This window comes from Equus quagga, chromosome 2, assembly GCF_021613505.1.
Source record: "Equus quagga isolate Etosha38 chromosome 2, UCLA_HA_Equagga_1.0, whole genome shotgun sequence".
In the NCBI taxonomy this organism is placed as follows: domain Eukaryota; kingdom Metazoa; phylum Chordata; class Mammalia; order Perissodactyla; family Equidae; genus Equus; species Equus quagga.
The window spans coordinates 44,356,694-44,380,234 of record NC_060268.1 but is presented as its reverse complement, the minus strand read 5'-3'; the positions used below and the strand labels follow the sequence as shown (position 1 = coordinate 44,380,234).

At 36.7% G+C, this 23,541-nt stretch overlaps 1 protein-coding gene across 4 annotated transcripts in view; it reads left to right on the top strand.

Annotated features, from left to right (window-relative positions):
* The first annotated feature begins 22,807 nt into the window (after positions 1-22,807).
* MYEF2 (myelin expression factor 2) overlaps positions 22,808-23,541 on the top strand; it is a 28,892-nt gene continuing 28,158 nt past the window's right edge. For all 4 annotated transcript variants that reach the window (XM_046654282.1, XM_046654281.1, XM_046654280.1 and 1 more), the window contains exon 1: positions 22,808-23,082. In XM_046654282.1, coding sequence (XP_046510238.1) covers positions 22,922-23,082 — 161 coding nt within the window. In that variant the 5' untranslated portion in view covers positions 22,808-22,921. The remainder of the gene's footprint in view (positions 23,083-23,541) is intronic.

The following is a 23,541-nucleotide window of genomic DNA, read 5'->3' as shown; positions in this document are numbered from 1 at the left end:
TACTTTGTAATTAAAGAATTGCCTTCAAGGACACATAAAACTGTACTTACGTACTCTAAGTAGAAAATCAAGGAAGAAAGTGAATATTCAAATAACCTTAAAAGCTTTTGATTCATTTCGAGATGGTTAAGTCACTGATTCTTTGACCTGAATTGTCATCTAGTTTTCATTTCATTTTTGCACATGTAGTTAATGCCATAAATAATCATAGGGTGTGAGCTGGTCAAGCTCTCTAAAGTTCATATTTCAAAGTCTATCTGCAGCGCCATTTTATTTAATACAGAATACGATCCTTTTAAACAGGTGTAACATCTTCTCTCTTTTTCACTCCCTTAGCTTTTACACTTATGTAATTGTATTTTCTTTTTCACTAACACTCCACACACTAAATGTCAATTTCTTAAAGAGAGAAATTGTGTTTTAAAAATTAAGTTAACAAAAGCAGTACACAACATAGCAGCTTGCAAGTAACAAGCAGCAGTAGCTGTGGGTCATTCGCCACCTCCTTACTGTCACCATTAGCTTTCAGAACACCCCTAAAAAACACAAAAATACTAGTTAAACAGTATATTTTCTATGCAAGTTCAGCTTAAAGATGAGCTCCACAGTCTCCTTCCCAAAGAGGTTCCCATTTCTGAGTTCCTAGTACATTGAGATTCTAAAACCACAATAAAAGTGTTCAGAAAGTGTATGTTGAATTGAAACAAAATAGTTTTTTTCCCATTTGATATCTTAATGCTAATTAAATGAGAAAATTAAAAATTAGAATCTCTTAATTAAATCAAATGATTACTAACCCAGTTAAAAATTAGAATCTCTTAATTAAATCAAATGATTACTAACCCACAGCTACCCTTCTTAAGAGGACTGGCACCAAGTAGCTTGTCATCTAATAACTGAGAATGATAGACTGTTGGTGTTTTTGTTTTTGTCGTTGCTTCTTCTGATAATTTCTAAGAATTATATTTATTAAAATGACTGACCCTCAGATTTTTTTGGATTCAATTTTCAGAAAACGACTGAGACAGAACAAGGGATGGGAGATAAGGAGTGGAGAAAGGGAGTATTAATAAGAAAAAGCCTTGTAGCTTTCAAAATTATTCACCAACTAATACGCCAGCTAATATCAAATAGTATTTTATTTTATAATGCTTTGGATTTCAAAAGAGCTCTTTTTTCAAACCTTAAGTGTCAAGAATATTCAATACATTCTAGGGTATGCTGATTATTTGACTTTTTTTGTTTAATAAAAGGAAAAAAATATTGTTTCAAGCTCTTCTGTTGAATTTCTTTTCACCAGATCATTTTTCTGCCCTAATAAGTACAGTGTGGTGAATATAAATTTTTTTTAAATTAAGGATCACTTAAGTGGTTCGCAGTTATTTTTCTGAAGATCGATTTCTTGTTGTAATATTTATCTTGTAGAAAGATAAATATATATATTTTATATATATTTATATTATATATGTACCTTATGATATTACTTTAGGCTCATTCAGTTCTTTAGACTTCCTGACAAACAAAAAGAGGAATTTTCTAGCTTTAGCAATAAAATACTCAACTCACTTTTCACTATTAAATTAAAACAAGGTATATGCCTAGTAAGAGATACAAAATACCTTATATTTTATATTACAAGTTATCTAAGATATACAAATAATGCTTTGTTCTTAGAATCTTAGACAATCTGTAAATTAATGAGTTACTTATCATTTTTAATGGAAAAATACCTACTTCTCAGGTAGCGACCAGAGTTACTGGCACACTGTAGGTATTCAATACATATTTAAATTGAGTTAAACTAAATTTATTGAAGAATATAATTTTTGATGAATAAAGTTCTGATTTAAAAAAATATAATTTTTAAACTTCCAGAAAACATGAAAGTGTATTTAGTTAAAATGAAGTGAACAGGAAAACTTTTACTTAATTTCAAAACTTAGCCTTAGGGATAAATAACAAAATTCAGCATCTCAGAGTTCAGTGTTTCCATTCTGTTTTATTGGAATGATTAATATAGCATTCCCAGAAAGACTCACAAGATTTGTAGAATTCAAAGGTAGAGAAAGTGGATCTTTCCTAACAACATTGTGAGTTTCCTTTTATTGTCTAAGGAAAGGTATGTGGCCATCATATTATTTTGTCATTGACTCCCAGGAACTACAGAGTTAAATTCTGTACTCAATCGTAGTAACTTCGGTTAGCTTAAGATTTCTGGTACTGTATAATTTTCCCTTCTTCCTCTGCCCCTGTCCTCTTTATTACTTGTCTGCTCCAGTTATCCTTAGCTAAGAAGGGTGAGATACTTCAAAGATGCTAAGCTAGGGTACCTCAAAGGTTTTTGGAATCAGGTGGGGGCACAAATAATGAATGGATACACATAGCCTCTGTTAGTAAGTGAATAAAGTCACTATTTTTTATACTATCTTGCAGGAATGGATAAATGGCTATGTCAAGGATTTAAACATAATTTATAACTTATTTGGCTCTCTGCTGTCGGTACAAATATAGAAATGCAGTGTAACTAGGACAAATGTTGAGAAGTGACCAAAGAGTTTAAGCACACCGTCAGGAAGTCTAAACAGGGGAATGATCTTAGGGTAATACATTACAATGAATATAACAATACTATTTTAATTATTCGTTGAACAGGTATGTATTGAATATCTCCTATGTGTTAGCACTGTCTTGATGCTAGAGTATAGTGGTGAACTGGACAACAATGTGCAGCTGCCATAATGAGTGTTGCACCCCTATGGAGGAGACTGACACAATTCTTTTTAAAATGTCTATCTATCATCTATTTCTATATATTATGTCAGGTAGTCATAAATGCTATGAAAGAAAGCAAAGCAAGTTAAGACAAAAAAGAACGATGGTGGATAAAGGTACTTTTTAAATTAAAGAAGTCAGCAAAGGCCTCCCTAGGGAGACAACATTTGACACGAAGTCTGAATGTTGTCAAGAAGGGACCCGTGAAAATATCTGGAGGAAGAGCACTGAAGTTTGAGGAAACAGTCATTGCAAAGGCTTTGAGGTGGGAAGATTTCATAAACAGTATGTTCAGGTCAAGAAATTGACCAATAAGGACTGGCCCAGTGGCATAGTGGTTAAGTTCATGTGCTCCACTTCAGGCAGCCCAAGGTTCAAGAGTTTGGATCCCAGGTGCGGACTTAGCACCAGTGGTCATCAAGCCATGCTGTGGTGGCATCCCACATAAAATAGAAGAAGATCGACACAGATGTTAGCTCAGCGACAATCTTCCTCAAGCAAAAAGAGGTAGATTGGCAACAGATGTTAGCTCAGGACCAATCTTCCTCAAACACGCACACACACAAATTGACCAATTAAGGATTAAATGTCCTACTGCACAAGACAGTTTAATCAGATGACAAAGAAAAGCAGAAGTACTTGATCTACTTCTGTCTTTTTAATCAATGTAGAAGGGTCTTTAGAAATGACAAAAAAATCAAACAATAAAAGGGGACAAGAATGTAGTAGAATAATGTTTAGCCACATTAGGTAAGTTAAAACTTCCAGGATAGGATGATTTGTAACCTGCATCTGCAAAAAACTTTCAAAGCCTTTGAGAAATACCTGACCATGAGAATGCTGCCAGAAGTATGGATTTGGACAGACAAATGCCTCAATTTTCAGAAAGGGTAACGGGAACTATGAAAATTATATATGAGTAACTTAGAATTCATCTTTGTTACAAGACCATAGTTAATTATTTGAAGGTAATTTGTCGGCATTTAAGAAGTCACTAAAAGTTAATATAAGTTTGAGAAGAAGTAATGCCAAATTCACTTCCTTTTTTGAAAGTTTCCTACTAACATGGACAATCAGGGAAATAGCATGGTCATGGTTTGGTGATTTGGGCAATGCATTTAACAGTCTCCCATGATATCTTCTGTGTGAGTATGTCTGTATAATAGCATTTTTATGTAGATTCACAGTTCACTGCAATGCCCTAATAAATATTGGGTTCCGTAATCATAGAGACAGCTCTCCAGGATAGTATCACAAAGATCTGACTCTATCTGCATCCTCTTCAGTGTTTTTGAACAGTTACTAGGTTGAAGACATTGAAGTGATGATTATTAAATTTGACACAAAGCTAGGCTGAAAACTATATGATAGCTCACAGAATCAAGATTCAAGACAATTCTGATGACTGGAATTCCTGATTGAAACCAGAACATAAAATCTAATAGAAACACTTCTAAAGTCCTGTGTTTAAGTGGGAGGGAGATGCACCAGCCCCAGGTGAAGGAGAATTGACTTGGAAGTTCATGTGAAATAAATCTACAAGCTGCAATTAATCAAAAATCAGTATGAGCCAAAGATGTAAGGTGTTTTCTTGAAAAATCAAATGCTGTCTAAGTCTAAGATTGAGTAGAGTGCAAATGATAGAAAGTAATAACATTATTATTATGCATTAGTCAGGCCATATATGTAAAATAATATATTTTCACCTAAAAATATTTATTGAGTTGATACTACATTCTAGTAAACATGAACTCCTCTACTCAAAGAGATTCTAACTTGTAAGGGAGAGAATTATGCACAAACAAGAATAAAACAATGTAGGCTTCTGAAAAGGCAATAAAAGGGAAGAGGAAATAAATTTGTATTTAACGTCTACTGTGTACCAAACACTGATTTACATGTTATTTTATTTTATTCCCATAACAACCATACAAGATTGATATTATTATTTTCAACATCTTGATGAAAAAAGAGATTCAAAGAGGAAAAACAAATTTAGATGGAATAGAGACTTCACACATTTAGGAATCAGGAAAGTTTTTCTTGTAAAAGATTGTATTTGAGCTAAGTCTTGAAAGACAGAGGGTTTAGATATGTGGAGAAGGAAATGGCATGACAATAAATATGAAGGCAGGAAAGTGCTAGATTTGTTCAGAATACAGTGAGCATTTTGGCCCAAGCAAAGGGAGTATGGGAAATGAAACATTGGAAAGGTGGGTTGAAGCCAAAATGTGAAATATCTTAACTCTCAGGCTAAGAGTTTGAAATTTATTTGCCTTTAGGCCAAGTGGCTTGATGACGAGACTGAAGTAGACATAGATTTCAAGGAGGGAACATTGTGGGAAAGAAATGGTCCAGAGAAGCAATGAGGGCCTGGACTAGGGAGTAGATGTGTGGAAGAGGGCATCAGTTTGAAAGCTATTTATAAAGATATGAGGGATAGGATTTAGCAACTGATGGAAAGTAGTGGGCCATGGAGAGAAAGATAATTCCACTCTATTAAACCTGGACAAGCATAAAGATGGTGGTTTCATTAACTAAAAGAAAGAAAGTTTAAGCAAAGTGTAAATTTAGAAAGTAAATGAGTTTAGTTCTGTACGTAGTGAATTTGTGGTACTCACACCTGGCACATAGTAGACACTCAATGGGCAGTTTTACATAAATTAATCCAGATCATTTTGTCCATCTTGTGGGGAGAATATCTTAAGGGTATTATTGTCAAGCAAAGTTTGTATAGAAGAATGCATCCAGGATGGAGAGAGTTCAGTACATAGAAGCATTTGCAGATCTAAACTTAAGAGAAGGAAAGAATTGCTGAGTTTTGCCTAGAAAGGGGAGGACCAAGGAAGACAAGAGCTGCATTCAAATATTTGAAGTGTTCTCCTGTAGAAAGCCAGATTAACTTGTTCTGAATTGATCCAGAGGGCAATTTTGTTGTAATTCCATTAAGGTTCTATTTGCAGTTACCAGAAAGGATTGGAGATGGAAGAAGGCTAGCAATGAGCCTCAAAGAATGCCTCCTTTACAAAGAGAAAACAGGATTTGCTAGGAGAGTTGGATGAGGAGTGGTGAGAGTCATCAGTCAGTCTGTGGCAGGAAGTTCACCTGGAACAAAGGAGCCTAGTGTTTCTAAAAGGTGGTGGTAAACAGTGTCAAATTCTGCAAGGGTGATAAAAACTAAGCACTGAAAAACAGGCTCTTGGGTTTGGCATTCAGAATGTTTTCATCATTTTAAAAATTTCAGTTGAATGTCCAGGAGGGGCACTTCATTGAAGAGGGTTTAAGAGTGATGAGTAATGAGAAAATGGAGTCAGGTAGGAAAGGAAACTTGGCAGAAAAGTTTTCCCTGCAGAAAAGTTAGAAGTGCAGAAGTTTAGGTCATTAGACTAATTTTCTCCAATAATAAGGACAGTGCTATATATTCCATTTTAGAACCAAGTAAATTCACTTGCAGTTCAAAAAACTATGACATTTCTATTTTTAACAAAAAAATTGGACTGAGAAGAAACAGCTGTTTAATAACATCTTATAAGGAAGAACTTAGGCATTTATATTCATCTTAAAATTCTACCTTATACTAAAGATGAAAACAAAGCAGAGGTCAAGGAGAACAACTGAAAGGGTGACATTCAAAGGGTGAAAAAAAGTCTGGCCATTGCTGCAGGCTCTGTCTACACAAGCAAATAAATAAAAAGTTAAGCAGTTGCCTAATAACATGTTCAGCAATTAGTTGCTCTTGGTAATTTAAGCCATGTTTGCAGCAGCTGAAATACCAGTATTTTCAGGTCTAAATTTTTCAAATATTTGCACAAACTTTCCATTTTACTTGCTCTGTGAAATGAGCAATTTGTCTCATTTCAACACCAAGTCTAAAGTTTTTGAGAATGTACTGCTCTGTGCTGACTTTAGTACCTTTCTATTGATATAGAGCATAATACAAAGATTGTTAATAACAAAATATTGAAAAGGATGAATAGTTCAATTACAACTTTGATTTCTTCAAAATTAATAAGGTAACCAAATTACTCAATAACTGTAGGTAAAAGATACTTTTTCACCTTCTCTACTCCCTGGAAGACATGGGAAAGCAAAAAAAAATCAGCAGGTTCTGCATGACAGACATTTTAATGTGTACCTCAGAAGGAAAACATGATCTTACTATCTTGTTTACCGGGAACCAAAACCGAAAGAAATATAAGAGAAATTTAGACCATGAAGTTACAGGACTATGAATAAATAAAGTCTTGCGAGAAAAAAATAGTTGAGAAAAAAGAAATGAATTTTCAAAAAAAGAGTAGAATGTAAAATTTTGTGGTAAAAGTTATTTCAAATATACTACACTACCAAAAAAATGGGTAAAATTGTCAACATTGTACAGTTTAAATATCAGTGTCTATATATATTATGATTAAAGTATTGAAGTATACTTTCGTAATACTATGGCAAATGATAAAATATTACCTCAAGCCATATTCACTGGAATAAATATTTAGATACTTTAGAAATGAGCAATGGAGTTGAAAATACATCATTTCCTTCATAGCAATTGTCAGGAACTGAGATTTCTCAGTCCTGATGAGTCATAGAATTGGGCCAAGTCTATACCTTGAGAGAGCAAAGGCCCAAATCTCACTGAGTTAGTAACCCATAAATAAACAAGGTCTTTCTATGATTGGTCATACAATCATATCATTGTCAGTAGTCAAGCAAAGATAACAGTATTTTTACCTGATATATAGCCTTTCATGTACATGAATGTTGTGTGTGATTTGTTTCTTCTGTGAAATAAGTTTACTGCTTGGAGATATAAAAATTCACTATACAGAAACATGTAGCTATTTAATTTGCATTCAACAATGTGCAATTGCAGAAACCAATATTGAAAAGTATGTGCCCATTAAAAAACAAGAACCTTCCTGTATCTCCTGTATTTTATTTTAATCAACAGGATTTTTTTCTCCTGTTTATTTATCTATTAGTGATATTCCAAACAATAAATCTGAAATAACAACTATTATAGTGGAATATGGTGTTCTGTGTGAAAAGTATTTTGATACTGGTCATTAGATATAATAATGTCTAATGATAATGATATGAACACTCATAATTTCATGAAATGAGACATATACAAAAACCCAAGCTTAAAATATAATGAATTCTCCCATACACACACCCCACCAAATATCAAGGTTATTAAATCCCATTAAAAGTCAAGGGGAGAAAGAAGCACTACTGAGGCCACATCTGCACAGAGCTAGTTAACCATTAGGAATGGAATGTGTTGGGATCCAAGGAAAATCTTAAATTACAAACCCAGATGTCTTCATCATGATGAAGTGCATAAATTGCAGGTCTTCCCAGGGATCCAAAACCTTAGGGTCTGCCAGAATCCACCCCCCAACTCTTCAGATTTCAACCTTAAGGGAATTTTCCTCTTAAGAGAGTCTTTGGATGGCTCCCCGAGGACTGTGACATTCGTTTCTTTCAAAGCACTGGAAACCTGGTCTGAAAATTCTCAAAATGTCTCACTAGAGAAACCTAGATGTCATTATCATTCTGTCTTGTTTGTCCCCAGTTCTCTTTGGACATATTAAACTGAAAAAGCATGGAAACCTCTTACAAAACATTATAGGAGAAGCATCAGCAAGCGGACTGCACACACACAACACATTCTCTTTTTATTTTTTCTTTTTGGCAGCAGCAGCAGCAGCCGCAACAGAGACATTAGGGCTCTTTCTCCTTTAGAATTTGAACTCACCAGACCAGCAGGCTCCTTCCCCCCCCCACCTTCTTTCCCGCTCCCTGGCTTCAGAAATACAAGAGGACATGCTTTTCGTCTGGACCTGCACTGGAATCCTGTCAGCTAATGCGGAGGGTAGGGGGAGAAAGTTACTTCGCAGGCAGCGATGTCTCACCTTCCATGCTTGTTGCCATGGAGATGAAATCCAGCGAGTAGACTTAAGTTGGCAGGTTTGTCTGTGTTCGCTGATCGGTTCAGCAACAACGTAAAAGGCGTGTCCTGGGAACCTGCGTGGAGTCACAGGATTAGCGCTGTCCTGGCCTACGTGTGTAAATGTCTGTGTCTGTCGGTGAGCGATAGGGGACGTGAGCGCCCGCGAAGTACGTGTGCGTGCGCAAGTGTATTTGCGGGAAAATGTGCATGAATTTCTTCCATGTGGCAGTGTGTAAATATTTGCGCCAGCGCGCTTGTGTATGTGAGAGCGTCTGGTCGTGTGTGTATGTGTGACCGAGAAGAGGTGGGTAAACGAGAGGGGGAAGGGAACCCACCACGGCAGCAACAGGCTCGATCTAGTCCTCAGTTCTGTTAAAAAGAAAAAAAAAAATAGGAGCTCCTTTTTACTCATATCACACTCTGTATGTTAGCAATCGGAGTTCATCATCATTTGGCTTTCTCTGGCAGTAGGGGTTTAATTAATTTGTTGTGAAAATCCTTGTTTTCCTCTCCTCGCTGCATCAGTGGCTGTGCCGCGGGCGTTTTGCTGTACTCGGTGACCGCAGTCTCAGTTGAAGAGCAGGCGCTAAATTCTTACGTCTTTCTTCTCTTCCGATAAGGGGAAGACGGGACTGAAAGGTGTATTGGTTTAACTGGGGACTGCATGCGTCATTTAGAGTCATTTTCCCCTACTCTTCGCTTTTTCTCTTCTACATGAACCCAACCGGATCCTCTCCTCTTCTCAGGAGTAGGCGCCTAGGCGCTGTCCGTAGTGCTGAAACATTGCGTAGTACCACCTCGCTCCCATATACGAGGTAGAAGACACCAAGCGAGGAACGCTCTGATAAAGCCCATACACAGTTGTGAGGCAAGTCTTCTAAACAGTGTTGAATATATAGAATTCAAACCTAAACAGAACTGAAAGCAAAACAACAACAAAAAACCTCTCTCCTCATCCTTACTTAGGGGTTTTGTAGTTCTTCAAACTCAGTTATAAGGTTCCAATTCTATTCATGTTTGGATACTATATCCAGAACCTACAAGTTGCAAACACCTGTAGATTCCCCAGAAACTTAACTATTGTCCGTACTAATTATTAAATTGTCAACGGTTTTGGAAAACGTAGGTGCAGAACTGGGTCATCGTTCATGTAAAAAAATGCTGAAAACATAATGTAAAGGTGTGTTATAGTTCAATAATAAAGTAAAGAGTATTCACTAATTTAGGAAATTTCATGGTTTTACAAAAACTAGGCAACGTATGTCTGGGAGTTCATACAAGACTAAACTAAAAAATGTTATTATTTTTCATTTAAAACTATTAAACCCCATTATATAGGAGAAATAATTGTTCATCAAGGAAGAGAGTGGCAGAAGTATCTTCTTCCAGTAACATGTTCCTAGGCATAGTTTTATTGACTCTTTTTTTAAGTTCACAAAGGGCCACATCCTTTTTTTGTACTGCGTGCTAGAGCAGTGCTTCTTGAAATTTAATGTGCTGGGGATCCCTGGGGATCTTGCTAAAATGCAGGTTCTCATTCAGTAAGTGTGAGGTTGCATCTCAGATTCTTCATTTCCAACAATATCCCAGGTAATGCCAGAGGTTGCTGGTCTCAGGACCATGCTTCAAGTAGTTAGGGTCTAGAGATACCGTATTCTGACAATGCAGTCATTCCTAGAGTATGGGAAAGGAGAATATTTTCTTCTATTTTTATTCTCTATATGTTTCTAGACTGTTGCAAGAAGAATATTCTTCTTTTAATATTCTATTAAAATAAATTCAGAGGTTGACTATTTTACTTGCACAATGTTAACAAACTGCTTATGAATTTGATCTTTTGATTTTGATTTTGACATTGTCTGGACACATGCTACAGTTCACTCCACTCTATATTTCCATAGTATGATCTGCAGTCACCCATTCTCTTTGCAAGCCCAGCTCAAGGAAGCAGAACTAAGTTACGTGATTCTTCTGCTGATATATGGGCTCCACTCTAGGAGTTTGTTGTCATGGTTGGAGACTGATTTGTCATTTTATGACTTTAAATATGGCTCCATAGTAAATGCTCATGATGCTGATTTAAAAAACCTGAATGTTACAGATCTAATTCTCACCCAGTTTAGAAGGTGGGATAGAGTCATTGTTTCATAGCTCATTTGAGTGCATGCTGATCCATCATGTCATTGACATAATACACATATACTTAGATTTTGAAGGTTCCTTTGGACAGTTTTCCAGTCTTTTAAAAAATCCATCCTTACATCAGTTGATACAGTGCTTCCAGTTAATGCTTTTGAATTGATGCCAAGGGAAAGTTTTAACTATAAATTAGGTTCCTTGGTGTTGGTATATGACCTTGACCTTTTTCAAGCTATGTGGACAGTGGTGATGTCTGTAAGTCTGCCAAGTGGCTTATTCAGAAAAGCATAATGGATTTTTAATCCATTATGTTCCACTTCCTTTCCTGGATGCTAGGATACAAAGATAGATGAGATTTGGCTTCTGCCTTTGATGAGATACATGGCAAAACAACATAAGTTCTGCAGAGATCTATAGAAGCACAGAGATTAATAATTTATATTTTATTTTCCATTGCCAAAGAAGTGATGAAGAATGGAAAAATAGATAAAACCCAGAATACCTGTATTTCAGGTCCTTGTCCATGTTTTCTGCCAACTACTATTAAAAAATTGTTGAAAGATATGAAATATATGAATTCTCTTCTAAAGCACACATAGTTAACCTATACTTCTCGATAGTCTATGATTTTTTTTCAGAGCAATACAAATTATTAGAAAGCTAAATATTTGAGTGGCATTGTTAACACCTCCCTCAAACAGAGTTGCCTTTTTTATGCTTTGACATTGCACATTCAGCTTATGTACAATCATTCTATATAAAACTACCCTATACGCAGCTCCCACAATCTGCTCTATGTCTACTATAGCGTTGTTACTAAATACTTGCCTAACACATCATTTGCTATTTCTTATATGACATCCTTGCAAAAACATTTCTTTCAATATCAAGTTCATGAATTGAACTCTCACACCCTTCCTCCTCACTTAAACCATCCCAAGGTAAGTGGTGGGTTCTCTTCTTGTATTCAATGTATGTCATTGTAGCTGATCACACTTGCCTTTTCTTTTAGTTACCAGGGATAGTAAGAGTCAAATTAATAGCTAAAAAACAGTAACTATACAAAACTTTAAGGCCTTTATATTTCTGTTCTTTCTCTAGTCCTTGACTACTGCAATTTTGTTTTTTCAGGTATTGGTGTATTGTTTTCTTTTAATCATCTGTTTTAAGTGTGTCCACATATAAATGTCCTCATAAAATCAGAAATGGAGTACATAAATAAAAAGTAAGTTAGTTAATTACTTAATTAATTAATATACTTTTTGACCAAAAATGTTGACTACTGGGTGTATATGTATGGTTGTTTTATAAATTTGTTTTTAACAAGATACTAAAATATGGGAAAAAGCAATCATCTAGTTAGCTATGAAGATAAAAACCTAATTTATTGTGATGAAACAATAAATGTTAAGCTAGCAGAACAAAATTTCAATTTATATAACTATAGATCAGCTTTATTTCAAAACACTTTGTTTCCCTGTTTCTCTTTCTATTCTCTAAATAATCTCACTTATTTGATTAGGGATTTTTGTCATGTCAGAGAACAAAAGTGTTATGTTAATTATCAAGCCTGGCCCTGTGGCCGAGTGGTTAAAGATCTGCATGCTCTGCTTTGGCAGTGTAAGTTCACCGGTTTGGATCCTGGGCACAGAGCTACTCACTCACCAGCCAGGCTGTGGAGGTGTCCCACATACAAAAACATAGGGGAGGGTTGGCATAGATGTTACTCAGGGCTAATCTTGCTCAGAAAAAAAAAAAAGTGTTAATTATCTGTCTTGTTAGAAGACACAGAAACTATAGCAATTTAAAGAGCAGGACAGCCCCCCTCTAATGAATGTATTGTAGACTGAGGGTGTCACAAACGAGCTGAAAGCAAAAATTTCCTCTAACAAGCCAGCTCAGGATTCTCTTCAGAGGAAAATTTTGCTTGCTATGAATTCTTGCCACTCTGGCTCCAGGTGACTTCTTGCTCCCGGATTTTCTACAGTGAGATTGTCTCTTGAATTTATTAGGTCAGCATGTTACCTTCAGCTTTTCATGGAAACTACATCTTGTCTGGCCAAAGTTTCATTATTCTTTCTGAGCTAAAATGTTTTAATGTAGCTGTGCCTTTTTATTTGAAATGTTGCTATTTATTCAAACATTGGATATTACAACTTTCAAATGCAAGACTTTTTAGAAAAATCTTAAAGACAAATATAAATTACTTTTGTTATAAATGTTTTAAAAAATTAATCCAATGTTTACTTGTCTTTAGATGGTAGTAATAATTAGCTATATCCAAAAGTCACCTGTGTAGTTTTTAAAATTGCATTCCTACCTATTTTGAGTATTATTTTTAGCTACCCATGCCTTTTCTGCTACATAGGTAGTTTTGATCTTATTGGAGAAACAAGAATGATTTTGAAATTCCAATAAAAAATATATACTCTCTCCCTAAAAATACATACATGTAGATAATTTTGCTCACAACTCAGGGAATTCATGGACCCTTGAAAATCTATTTCTATAATCCCAAAGTAATCCAAGGATTGATTTAAAAATTTCTGCTATAAATGAATGGTCCAAGGTCTCATTCTCAGTATTGCAACTAAATATTGACTGGCTTAAAGTCCTGTATGTTTTTTAACCACCCTATTAGTTTTCTATTTTCTTTCCTTAGAGTTCTTCCTCTAGGTCATTTTACCATCTGATCTCTAGAGAGTGGCCAATGCTGAATATGCTGAAATAGGATTAGAGAGTTCAGTAATGGGATGATTAGATCTGATTAGAAAATGACTGTGGGATTTTTGTCAACAATAAAGAAATTATCTAAGTAAGTGGACTCGTAAGTGAATTGAACATGATGACACTTCAGTGCAGATAATGATCTAGTGGTGGCCTATTTGATGAGTCTCATTGAAAATGAGATGTTATGTTTTGCTGGTAAACTTTTCTGCAAAGAAAAAATGCACTAAATGTTTCAGTTCATAGTGATCTATTTAAATGAAGTTTCATTTAATTGGTTTTAATTTTACTGCCCGTAAGACTTAAATTGTTTCATTTAAAGTGTACTTCAAGCCTCTACTATATTTACTGTTGAATCTAATGAATATGATAGGGTACCTTGGGCACAATTGCCATGAATGTGTGAGCCATAACCACAGTATAATATATTTAATTGGCGTAAGTTATTTTGCTGGGTTAAAGAAACAGAGAAACAAAAGCAGTTTATTCTGCTACAGTGTATGTTTCTGTAGTATGAATCAGTTAATACGTAATTGGCAAAGAGGGATGTTAATAGAGTGTGGAAATCAATTGGTTTATACACGATTTTCCTCAATACATTAGTGTTTTGACTATTAAGTAAAAACAGTTTAACCCTAAGTCCGCTAACACAGCTGAATGCAGTCAGTTTTGGGGAAAAGCAGTCCCATACACAGTGCCCATTCACTTCTCCTTCTTTCTTTGACTCAATTTGGCCACACGCTCTGTCTTGAAAATGCATACTGAACAGTTCTTCCTGATCTTTGTACATTTTTCCTTGTTTTCATAATTCAATTTAATTTAAATAATTTCCTTACCCTTTTTCATCATTCTTTCTTAACTAAATTTTTTTGTGAAGTTCTAGATATATTGTATGTATATTTTTAACTTGCATTTTTAACTGTGCTAGTATTTTCATTAGATTTGTAAATGCTTTTGTAGTGATCTGGTTATGAAGTTGCATAGGTTTTACATGGGTTTCCCCCAACATTATTTTTTCCCTAAATCTTACCCGTTATTTTTTTTAAGTTGAATGGACTTTATTTTTTACGGCAGTTTTAGGATTACAGAAAATTGAACAGAAAGTGTAAAAAGTTCTCATATACATCCTTCCCCTTTCCCCCACGGTTTCATCTATTATTAACATCTTGCACTAGTATGGTACACTAATTACAATCAATGCACCAGTATTGATATATTAGTATTAACTACAGTCCATAGTTTACATTAGAGTTCACTCTTTCTATTGTTCAGTGATATGGGCTTTGGCAAATGTGTAATCTTATGTATCCACCATTATAATATCATAACAGAATAGTTTCTCTTCTCTAAATATCACCTGTGCTCCACTTATTCATTGCTCCCCTTCCTCCCAAACCCCTCATGAGGCCCTGGAAACCACTGAATTTTTTACTATTTCTATAGTTTTGTCTTTTCCAGAATTTATGTATAGCATCATACAGACTTTGTTACCTTTTCAGATTGGCTTTTTTCACTTAGCAATATGCATTTAAGGTTCCTTCATGACTTTTCATGGCTTGATAGTTCATTTCTTTTTATTGCTTAATAACATTCCACTGCATGGATACACCACAGTTTGTTTAGCCAAACACCAATCAAAGCACATGTTGGTTGCTTCCAAGTTTTGGAAATTATGAATAAAGATGCTATAAACATTCATGTGCAGGTTTTTGTGTAAACATAAGTTTTCAACTCATTTTGGTAAATAACTAAAAGAGCGATTGCCAGATTGCATGCTAAGATTACGTTTAGCTTTGTAAGAAACTGCCATATTGTCTTTCAAAGTGGCTGTACCGTTTTGCGTTCCCACCAGCGAGGCATGAGAGTTCCTGTTCCTTCACATTCCTTATCAGCATTTGGTGTTGTCAGTGTTTTCTAATCAGCTATCCTAATAGCTATGTAGTGATATCTCGTTGTTGTTTTCACTTTCAATTCTCTAATGACATAAGATGTTGAACATCTTATGCTTATTTTTCATCTGTATCTATTCTTTGGTGAGGGGTCTTTTCAGATCTTTTCCCACTTTTTAATTGGATGGTTTGTTTTCTTATCATTGAGTTTTAAGAGTTGTCTGTATATTTTGGATATATGTCCTTTATCAGATATGTGTTTTGCAAAGATTTTATCCCTATCTGAACTTGTCTTTTCATTTTCTTAAGTTGTCAGTTAATTTTAGTGCATGATTTTGTAGAACGTGAGTTTTTACAGGAACGAGTACCTTGTTAAAGAAGAAACGCTTGTATACTTCACATCAGATTTCTAAAACTAAGCTAGCCAAATAAAGTCATATGTCTCATATTTTAAGCAAAACTAAACCAAATGAGTGTTTAGGAAGATACAAAGTCACTTTAGGCAATTATAGAACACAATTGAAAATGCCTATGAAGGGGCCTTATCTTTTAATACTGCCTAAAAGTCAGTATAAAATAAGTTGAAGTTAGTGGCTATTGTATAAAAGAATACTTAGAATGCGAAGATTTTAAGGAGAAAGTGTAAACCTGTTTTGAGGACTGATTAATTTTAATAATTTTTCATAGTATTCTAGATACACAGCAGTTCTTATATGACTGTCCCAGGACTTTAGGTGATGCTCAAAGCAACAAACAGTTGGGAAGAATAAGGTCTGATATTTCAGAAGTGTTTTCGACACTAGTTTCCAGAAATATTAGGAGTCCAGATGAAGAAATCTAGGTTGGGGGCTGGCCCTGTGGCAGAGTGGTTAAGTTTGCGCACTCTGCTTTGGTGGCCCAGGATTTCGCCATTTTGAATCCTGGGCATGGACATGGCACTGCTCATTAAGCCATGCTGAGATGGCATCCCACATGCTACAACTAGAAGAACCCACAACTAAAAATACACAGCTATGTACCGGGCACCTTTGGGAGAAAAAGGAAAAATAAAATCTTAAAAAAAAAAGGAAATATAGGTTGAAGTAAATGGACACTTATGCAAGCATATATTTCCTCAGTCACTTTAAGACTGTCAGAACATGTGTCCGAACACTACCATGCAGTCTGCTTACTAGTCTGAAGGCTATCTCAAGGAACTTAACAGTTGAGATTCGTTAACAGAGTCAAGAGAATAACCTAAGTTACAAGTGTTTTTGCATATTTAATCTTATTTTGAGGTGTAGGCATTCCTAAATCTAACAGACACAATGGATGAATGAATGAATGCACAAATGAATATAGTGATTCTCTCCTTTGTTTTGCGGTACCTCAGAACGTATGCCAAATGGCTTAGACACTGTGCCAAATATTACCCTATTGATACTTAGCATCATCCTAACCTTTCTAGGCTCTCTCGTATGAGACATTTCTCAGACTCTGTTGCCAGTGATATTCCAACCTAAATTCTACCCATGAGAGACACTGGTGTAAAATTTAAGAGAAGGAGAAGAAGAAGACACCATTAATCTCAGCAGCAGTAACCTTGTGGGTATCAGCAAATGGCAGATGAGATGTTATCCCAGCAGCTTCCGGGTGTAAGGAAGTTCTAAAACTCATGCTGCTGCCACAGGCAACAAAGATCATTAGTTACAGTTCTCCATGACTCCTGCTCTTCCTAATTTTTCAAGTCCTAGCAATAGCTCCTAGACCTTTGCTCCCCAAGCCCTACTAATTATTGTGTAAACCTCTAAGTCTTCGTGCATTAAATCCTACATGAAATATCTACAGTGTTGGGTTGGGTCAAAAGGTTTCTTTCTTTTCCTAACTGACTACTGAATAAAGTAACAAATGGAAATATATCTAATCAATTTTGTTTGTATACATATATATGTATATACATGTGCACATATATATATATTTTTTAACACATTGAAACAGTTTGTGAATTGAAATATAATGACATGAAATGACTTCAGCATATCATTCTGCAATACACCCTGAAATAATGTATTACATTTGTATACTACTAAAAACCATTGCTTCCAACAAATTAGGCTCATAAGCAGCCATTAGGAGTGGTGTGATCCTTGTTAAAAAGGGTTGCAAAATGGTAGAATTTTAAAATTCTGTTCAGTTTCATGAAACTGAGTTAACAGAAATCCAACGGCAATATCTAAAGGCAATGAGAGTTATTTTTCTCCCCAAACAAGAAGTTTGGACGTAAGCAGTCTAGGGCTTACACAATGGCTCTGTGAGGTCTTCAGTGTTTCAGTCTCCTAATTTTCTGATCTATCATCCTTAGCTTGTGACTTTTGTCCTCTACCTGTTGCCGCATGGTTTCTAGAGGGATACTGCATCCGCTAACCTCACAGGAAAGAAGGCGGCAAAGAACTTATTAGGAATGACCCTTCTAGACTCCCTAGCATATTTTTCCTTACAACTTCTTGGAGAAAATTTTGTTCTGTGGCCATTCCCAGTATTTTAGCTGGGCACGTTGCTATCTAAACAAAATTGTGGTTCTGTTACTAAGGAAAAAAGGGAGAATGGTTATCTGATAGGAAACTTGTAGTGTTCTATAGCATAAAGCAAAGGAACAAACAAAAACAAATATAAATGATGTCTTCAGAAAAAAATATTTTTAAAGTTTGTGTGACCATAGTGTAGAAGAAACTATTGAAGCAAATCAACTTTCAATAAAAAACAATGAGCATCAGGATTAAGTTCAGTTGTGTATAATAGAAAGACTCCAAATAGAAGCAATTTAGTCAGGATAGAAATTTATTTCCTCCTCTTGAAAGCAACTTTGGGGGAGGAACGTGAGGGTTGTTACTGTGGCTTCATGGTATCATAAGAGACCCTGATTCTATTTTCCTCTTCTTCCATCCTCAGCACTTAGCTTCCAATCACAAGGTTCCTTCATGTTCCAACATGGTTGCTATTGCTACAGACATCATTTCTCCATTCCAAGCCAGTAGCAGAAGGAAGCAAGAGAGAGCAAAAGGGCCATTCTTCCAATTAAGTCAGTTTCTTCTAAAGAACTGCCTACTTGGTCCTCGCATCTCTGCTTCTATCTTACTGATCAGAACACAGTCATGTGGCTGTGCATAGCTGCAAGTGAGGCTAGGAAATTTGGACTTCTGGCAATATACAGAGTCACTTTAAATTAAATTTCTATTATCAAAGAAGAAAAGGAATACGGATTGTGTTAGTTCTTATCTCTATCATGCCCATTTATAGAATTCTCTTCAAATACGCAGGATAGCACGTGGATTGAACTTTGTAATTAATCACTGTTAAGAAACCTATTTTCTCTTCCAAATATTGTAACTGAAAACTTGGAATGATATTGCTAAAAAGGGTAATTATTTAAATGAAAAACAATGTTTGCTATAAAGTAACTCTTTTTATTAGTACTTTTTGGGTTAGGATACCAAACTCAGAATAGTTAAAAATATTACCATATGATATCCATGGCTTTGGACTGAGGAAGCCCAGTTCATGGAATTATTAAAGAGAAGGGAGTAACTATGTCTATAGGAAGGGAAGTAGGGAAATTTGCTCTTCTGATCCATCTTTTAATGCAGTTACTGGGATGAGATGGAGGAAAAGGCAGGGTGATTTAATTTAAGAAATTAGGAAGTGAAAAAAAATGAGACTCAAGGATATATCTAGGAATTACAGGAGTCTTTAGTCCTCAAAGAAAAAAAAATATGCCCTAATATTGCTTACAAAAATCAAAAGTAAATCTGTTATTGGGCAATGATCCTAGTATTGAAAAGTTGAAAAATGAAACAATTATCTAAGGAATTCAAGCAAAACCCTTGGTATTACCTGAATTATTTGAATAATTGTGGTGAAAGTGGAATTTCTGCCTGGATTATTCATATAATTGCCTTAATTCTAATCTTCACTTGGCTGGTAGAAACCTTTCTTCAGGATGTATTTTTAGAATGTTAAATGCTAAAAAATAGACTCCTAAATTAAGCAGCACAATAGAAGGAAGGGAAGAGAGAGAAGAAATAGTAAGTAGTTGATTGTCAGAATAATCTATACCTTTTTTTCCAGTGACAATAACCAACATCCACTTTTTAATTATAGAATGAACTTCTTTAGCAAAAAAGGGAACTAGATGTAGATTTCAAGTATAACCCACGGTATTTTTTAAAGTTATAAATTCCTTTTTAAGTTTCAGTTCTCTAAAATTTCAAAACTTAGTGGCTCCAAATACAGCAATTTAATTTTATAAAGCCAAGCAAATTGACTTAAAAATCTTACTGTACTTTTTGTTTGACTTTCTATTGTTGGTCTTTGCCTTCAATTCTTAAAGGCAAATTAAAAGGATGACCACATCCTGGTTGTCATTCCATTCTCTTCTTTGGTAGCAGAACCTGGGCAGAGAACCTGGCTGAAAAATTACATGCCAATGTCCCCTACAGCTGGATGTGTCATGTGACCAAGTTCTGGCCCATGAGTGGAAGTGTCATGTGAGACTTCTGGATAGGATCCTTCTTTTTTGGACTGCTTCTGGCCTCCAACGCAAACAAGATACCTAGATGTCCAGCAGTCATCTTGGCCCACATGGATACCTTAACAATGGAAGCCACACACTAGGATGGTGAAAGATTAAGATACAAGGAACCTGAGTCCATGATGACCGTACAGCTACTAAACCTGCTCTGGGATCTTCCCTCCGCACTGCGTTTACTTAAGAGGGTAACGACTTTTATCTTGTTTACTTAAGAGGGTAACGACTTTTATCTTGTTTAAGACACTATTGTTTCTAGCTTCTGTTACTAGAAGGTGAATACAATTCCTAAATGATACATGTATGAAAGCATTAGTTGAAAATATTTTGGAATTTTAGGGTTAAATTTCCAAATATGTATAATGGCCTCTTAATCTTAATCTCTCTCTCTCTCTCACACACACACATTACAATTTGTAAGAAAGAAAACTAAGTGGTTATTTGAAGTTGTACCAGTAATACAATTTGTGCAATTGCAAAGGATAACATTTGCAGTGGAGATTATGAGAAGATAAAAACTAAAGCGTTACTCAAGAATATTTCAGTGTGTAGATATAGACTTGAAAAAAAAAGAGAGAAAAGAAGGAAGGAAAATATAGAAAAGGAATGTAGCAATAGGATATTTGTAACTATTTTTTATGTTTTTGCAGATTTAGCTAAGTACAATATTAATAGTAAGAGAGGGAGAAAAGATCGGTCTATAGAGCATTCAGATGGAGTACTGAGGATTAATCATTTTCTCTTCAGAAGCTGCCCCAACTCTCTCCATGTTTTAAGAGCCAGCTCTTCTCTTCTGTGAAACTCTCACTGATCCCTCTGTAGGAGTTAACTTCTGCCCTTCATGTATTTGCCAGCACCAAGACTAAGGTAGAGTGAGGGACTTGTTTGTCTTAGGCAACATTTAAAGGGGTGCCAAAAAACTCAGTCATCAAGATGTATATTTTAATGAGCACAATACAGCATGCAGGCCAGGCTCCTATTTTTGTAAATAAATTTTTAATCACACTTCACATTTATCTCTATAACAGCACTCAAATATGTTTTTCATAAATATTCTCTCCCAACAGGGCCATATTCATTTTCGTATTCGCCCGCTATTCTGTTTTAAGCATAAAGGGCTCTTAAAAAACATTAAACTGAGTCTATTGAAGGATTTTGCAAGAATATACTGTACTAAGGACTGCAGGGTTAAATTTTCATCATTAAATTCAACTATAGCAAAAGCATAACAAGAGAGTGACAAATGTTGTGAAAGATCTTATAATTCAGTTCTATGAGAAAATCATCTGACTTCTCTTTGAGTGAAACCCTGCCCAGCCCAGAGAGAGGGAATTGTAACATTACTTTATATTCATATAGCACTTTGCCCTACATAAAGTGCTTTCTTTTAATCCTCCTTAATCCTGAAAGGTAGGTATTATTATCCTTATTTATTATGGAAGGATTAAGAAGTTAAGTGACTTGCCCACGGACTTACAGGCAGAAAGTGCCAGAGCTGGGGCTCTAACCCAGCTTTTCTGTGTGGAAATCCAATGCCCTTTCTGCTACTCCAAACACCAAGTCTTGGGATTGACTGAGGAGAAACAATTTATGCAGCAACTACAATAGCATGTGTTGTGTTTATGAAACAATGTCAGTAGCACCCTAAACCACAGTATTTTACTAAGTGTATTCATCCTGATTACAACTGCTCTGACTTTTGTATGTGTGTGTTTGATGAAGTAGCTCAACTCTTCTGGCACAGCATCGCATATTTTATGGTATTTTTTTGTTGAGGGCAGAAACCTACATATTGAAATATCAAAGAATGGGGAAATTGAGGAAATTATGTTATTAGTTTCAAATGAAAAGGAACATTTGAGAAGGTCTTTGAACTTTTCAACCAAAAAAGGTTATTTCAATGTTAAACATTATTGTACTCAAGAGTTGGGAGTTGATAAAGTTTAATGGGTTTCTTTTTCATACTTAGGGGAAACATCTATGACTATATTTTAAAACTCCATAGGTAATTAAATTTGTTTGAGAGCCTATAACTGCTTCAAATATAATTTCCCTCAGCATATAATAAACACAACCAAAACCCAAAATGTCCATTATTAGCCAATCTAGCAGAAGATTTTTTATGAAAATTATAGATTCTGCTCATTGATTGTTGCCTGGAGAATTAAAAAACTGAAGTCTTCCTTTTGCAAGCTGATAGCTGAGTTCTAAGGTAAGCCTCATTCTCAAGAACAACCAGAACTCAAAGAAATTCAAAGCCATTCATTTTGGTGAATTGCAACCAGTCATCAATAACTATTTACTGAATGTCCACAGGGTGCCTAGGCATTGAAGTGGCAAGTCATTTATTTGTATTATTCAAAGGATTTCTAATGGAAATCTAAGGATTTGTAGATGTCTTTAAAGATGCAAAGTGTTGCGTGCCTCTCTAATTTAAACTGCCCCTACATGGAAGGAGTTGAATAGTGAGTTTCAGAGCTCTAGGGGTTTCTAACACCCAGAGACGACTTTTGTAAGCGAAGACCCCATTGGGTGCCATGCGACCAGCGGGCCGGTGGTCAGAACATGGCTCCACCAGGGACTTCTGGGCAATTCAGGCCCTCCCGGGCTGGAGCAGGGCCGACGGCGGCAATGGCAGCCCTGACCCGCCACCCCTTCGCTCCCCTCCTGTCCCCTCCCCCCCGCACTCCCACCCCTCCACACCCTGCTCGTACAGTCTCCCAGTCTCCCAGCCCCGACCGGTTCTCGCGAGATCCGGGCAACTGAGCGCTCGGGGCCTTTTCAAATCGGGATCCGTTACCGCTTCCCCGGCCGCCGCCATTGTCGCGCTCGGAGCCCCTCAGCGCAGGCGGCCGAGGCGCAGGCAGCGGCGGCGGGATGGCGGACGCCGAGAAGCCCGAGGTGCTCCGGGCCGCTGGCGACGACAGCCCGCATCAGCAGCCCGCCGAGCCGCCGGGCGAGCCGCGGCGAGAACCGCACCCCCCGGAGCCGGAGAAGCAGCCGCCGCCGCACAGCAGCAGCTCCAATGGCGTTAAAATGTATTGTCTTTTCCTCGGGGGCCCGGGGGAGGCGGAGGGCGGGGAGTCGGCCTGGGGGCGAGGCCGGGCCGGGCCTCGGGGAAGGGTCACCGCCCCCGGGCCGTGGCGGCGGCAGGAGCAGGTGCAGCCGGGCCGCTCCTGGGCCCGCGGAACCGGGGTGCGGGCCGGGGGTCCCCTCCCCGACTTCCAGCCCGAGAACGCCGGGGTACCCCCTCTCTCCTGGCTTCGGCTGGAGAACGTTTGAGCAAAGCTCGGCGGCCGCCACGGTTTGCGATAAGATGGTCCCGCTGTGAAAGACCAGTAGTTAGTGTCCATCACTAGGGAGTATCTAGGGATGACATCATCGGACATTTCCTCCTTAAGCACCCAGAACGGATCGGAGAGGAAGGTCCTCCCAGCTCCCGGCCTCCTTCTGAGCTTTACAAGTTCAGTGTTTTGTGGTTGTTTTCTAAAGTAGAT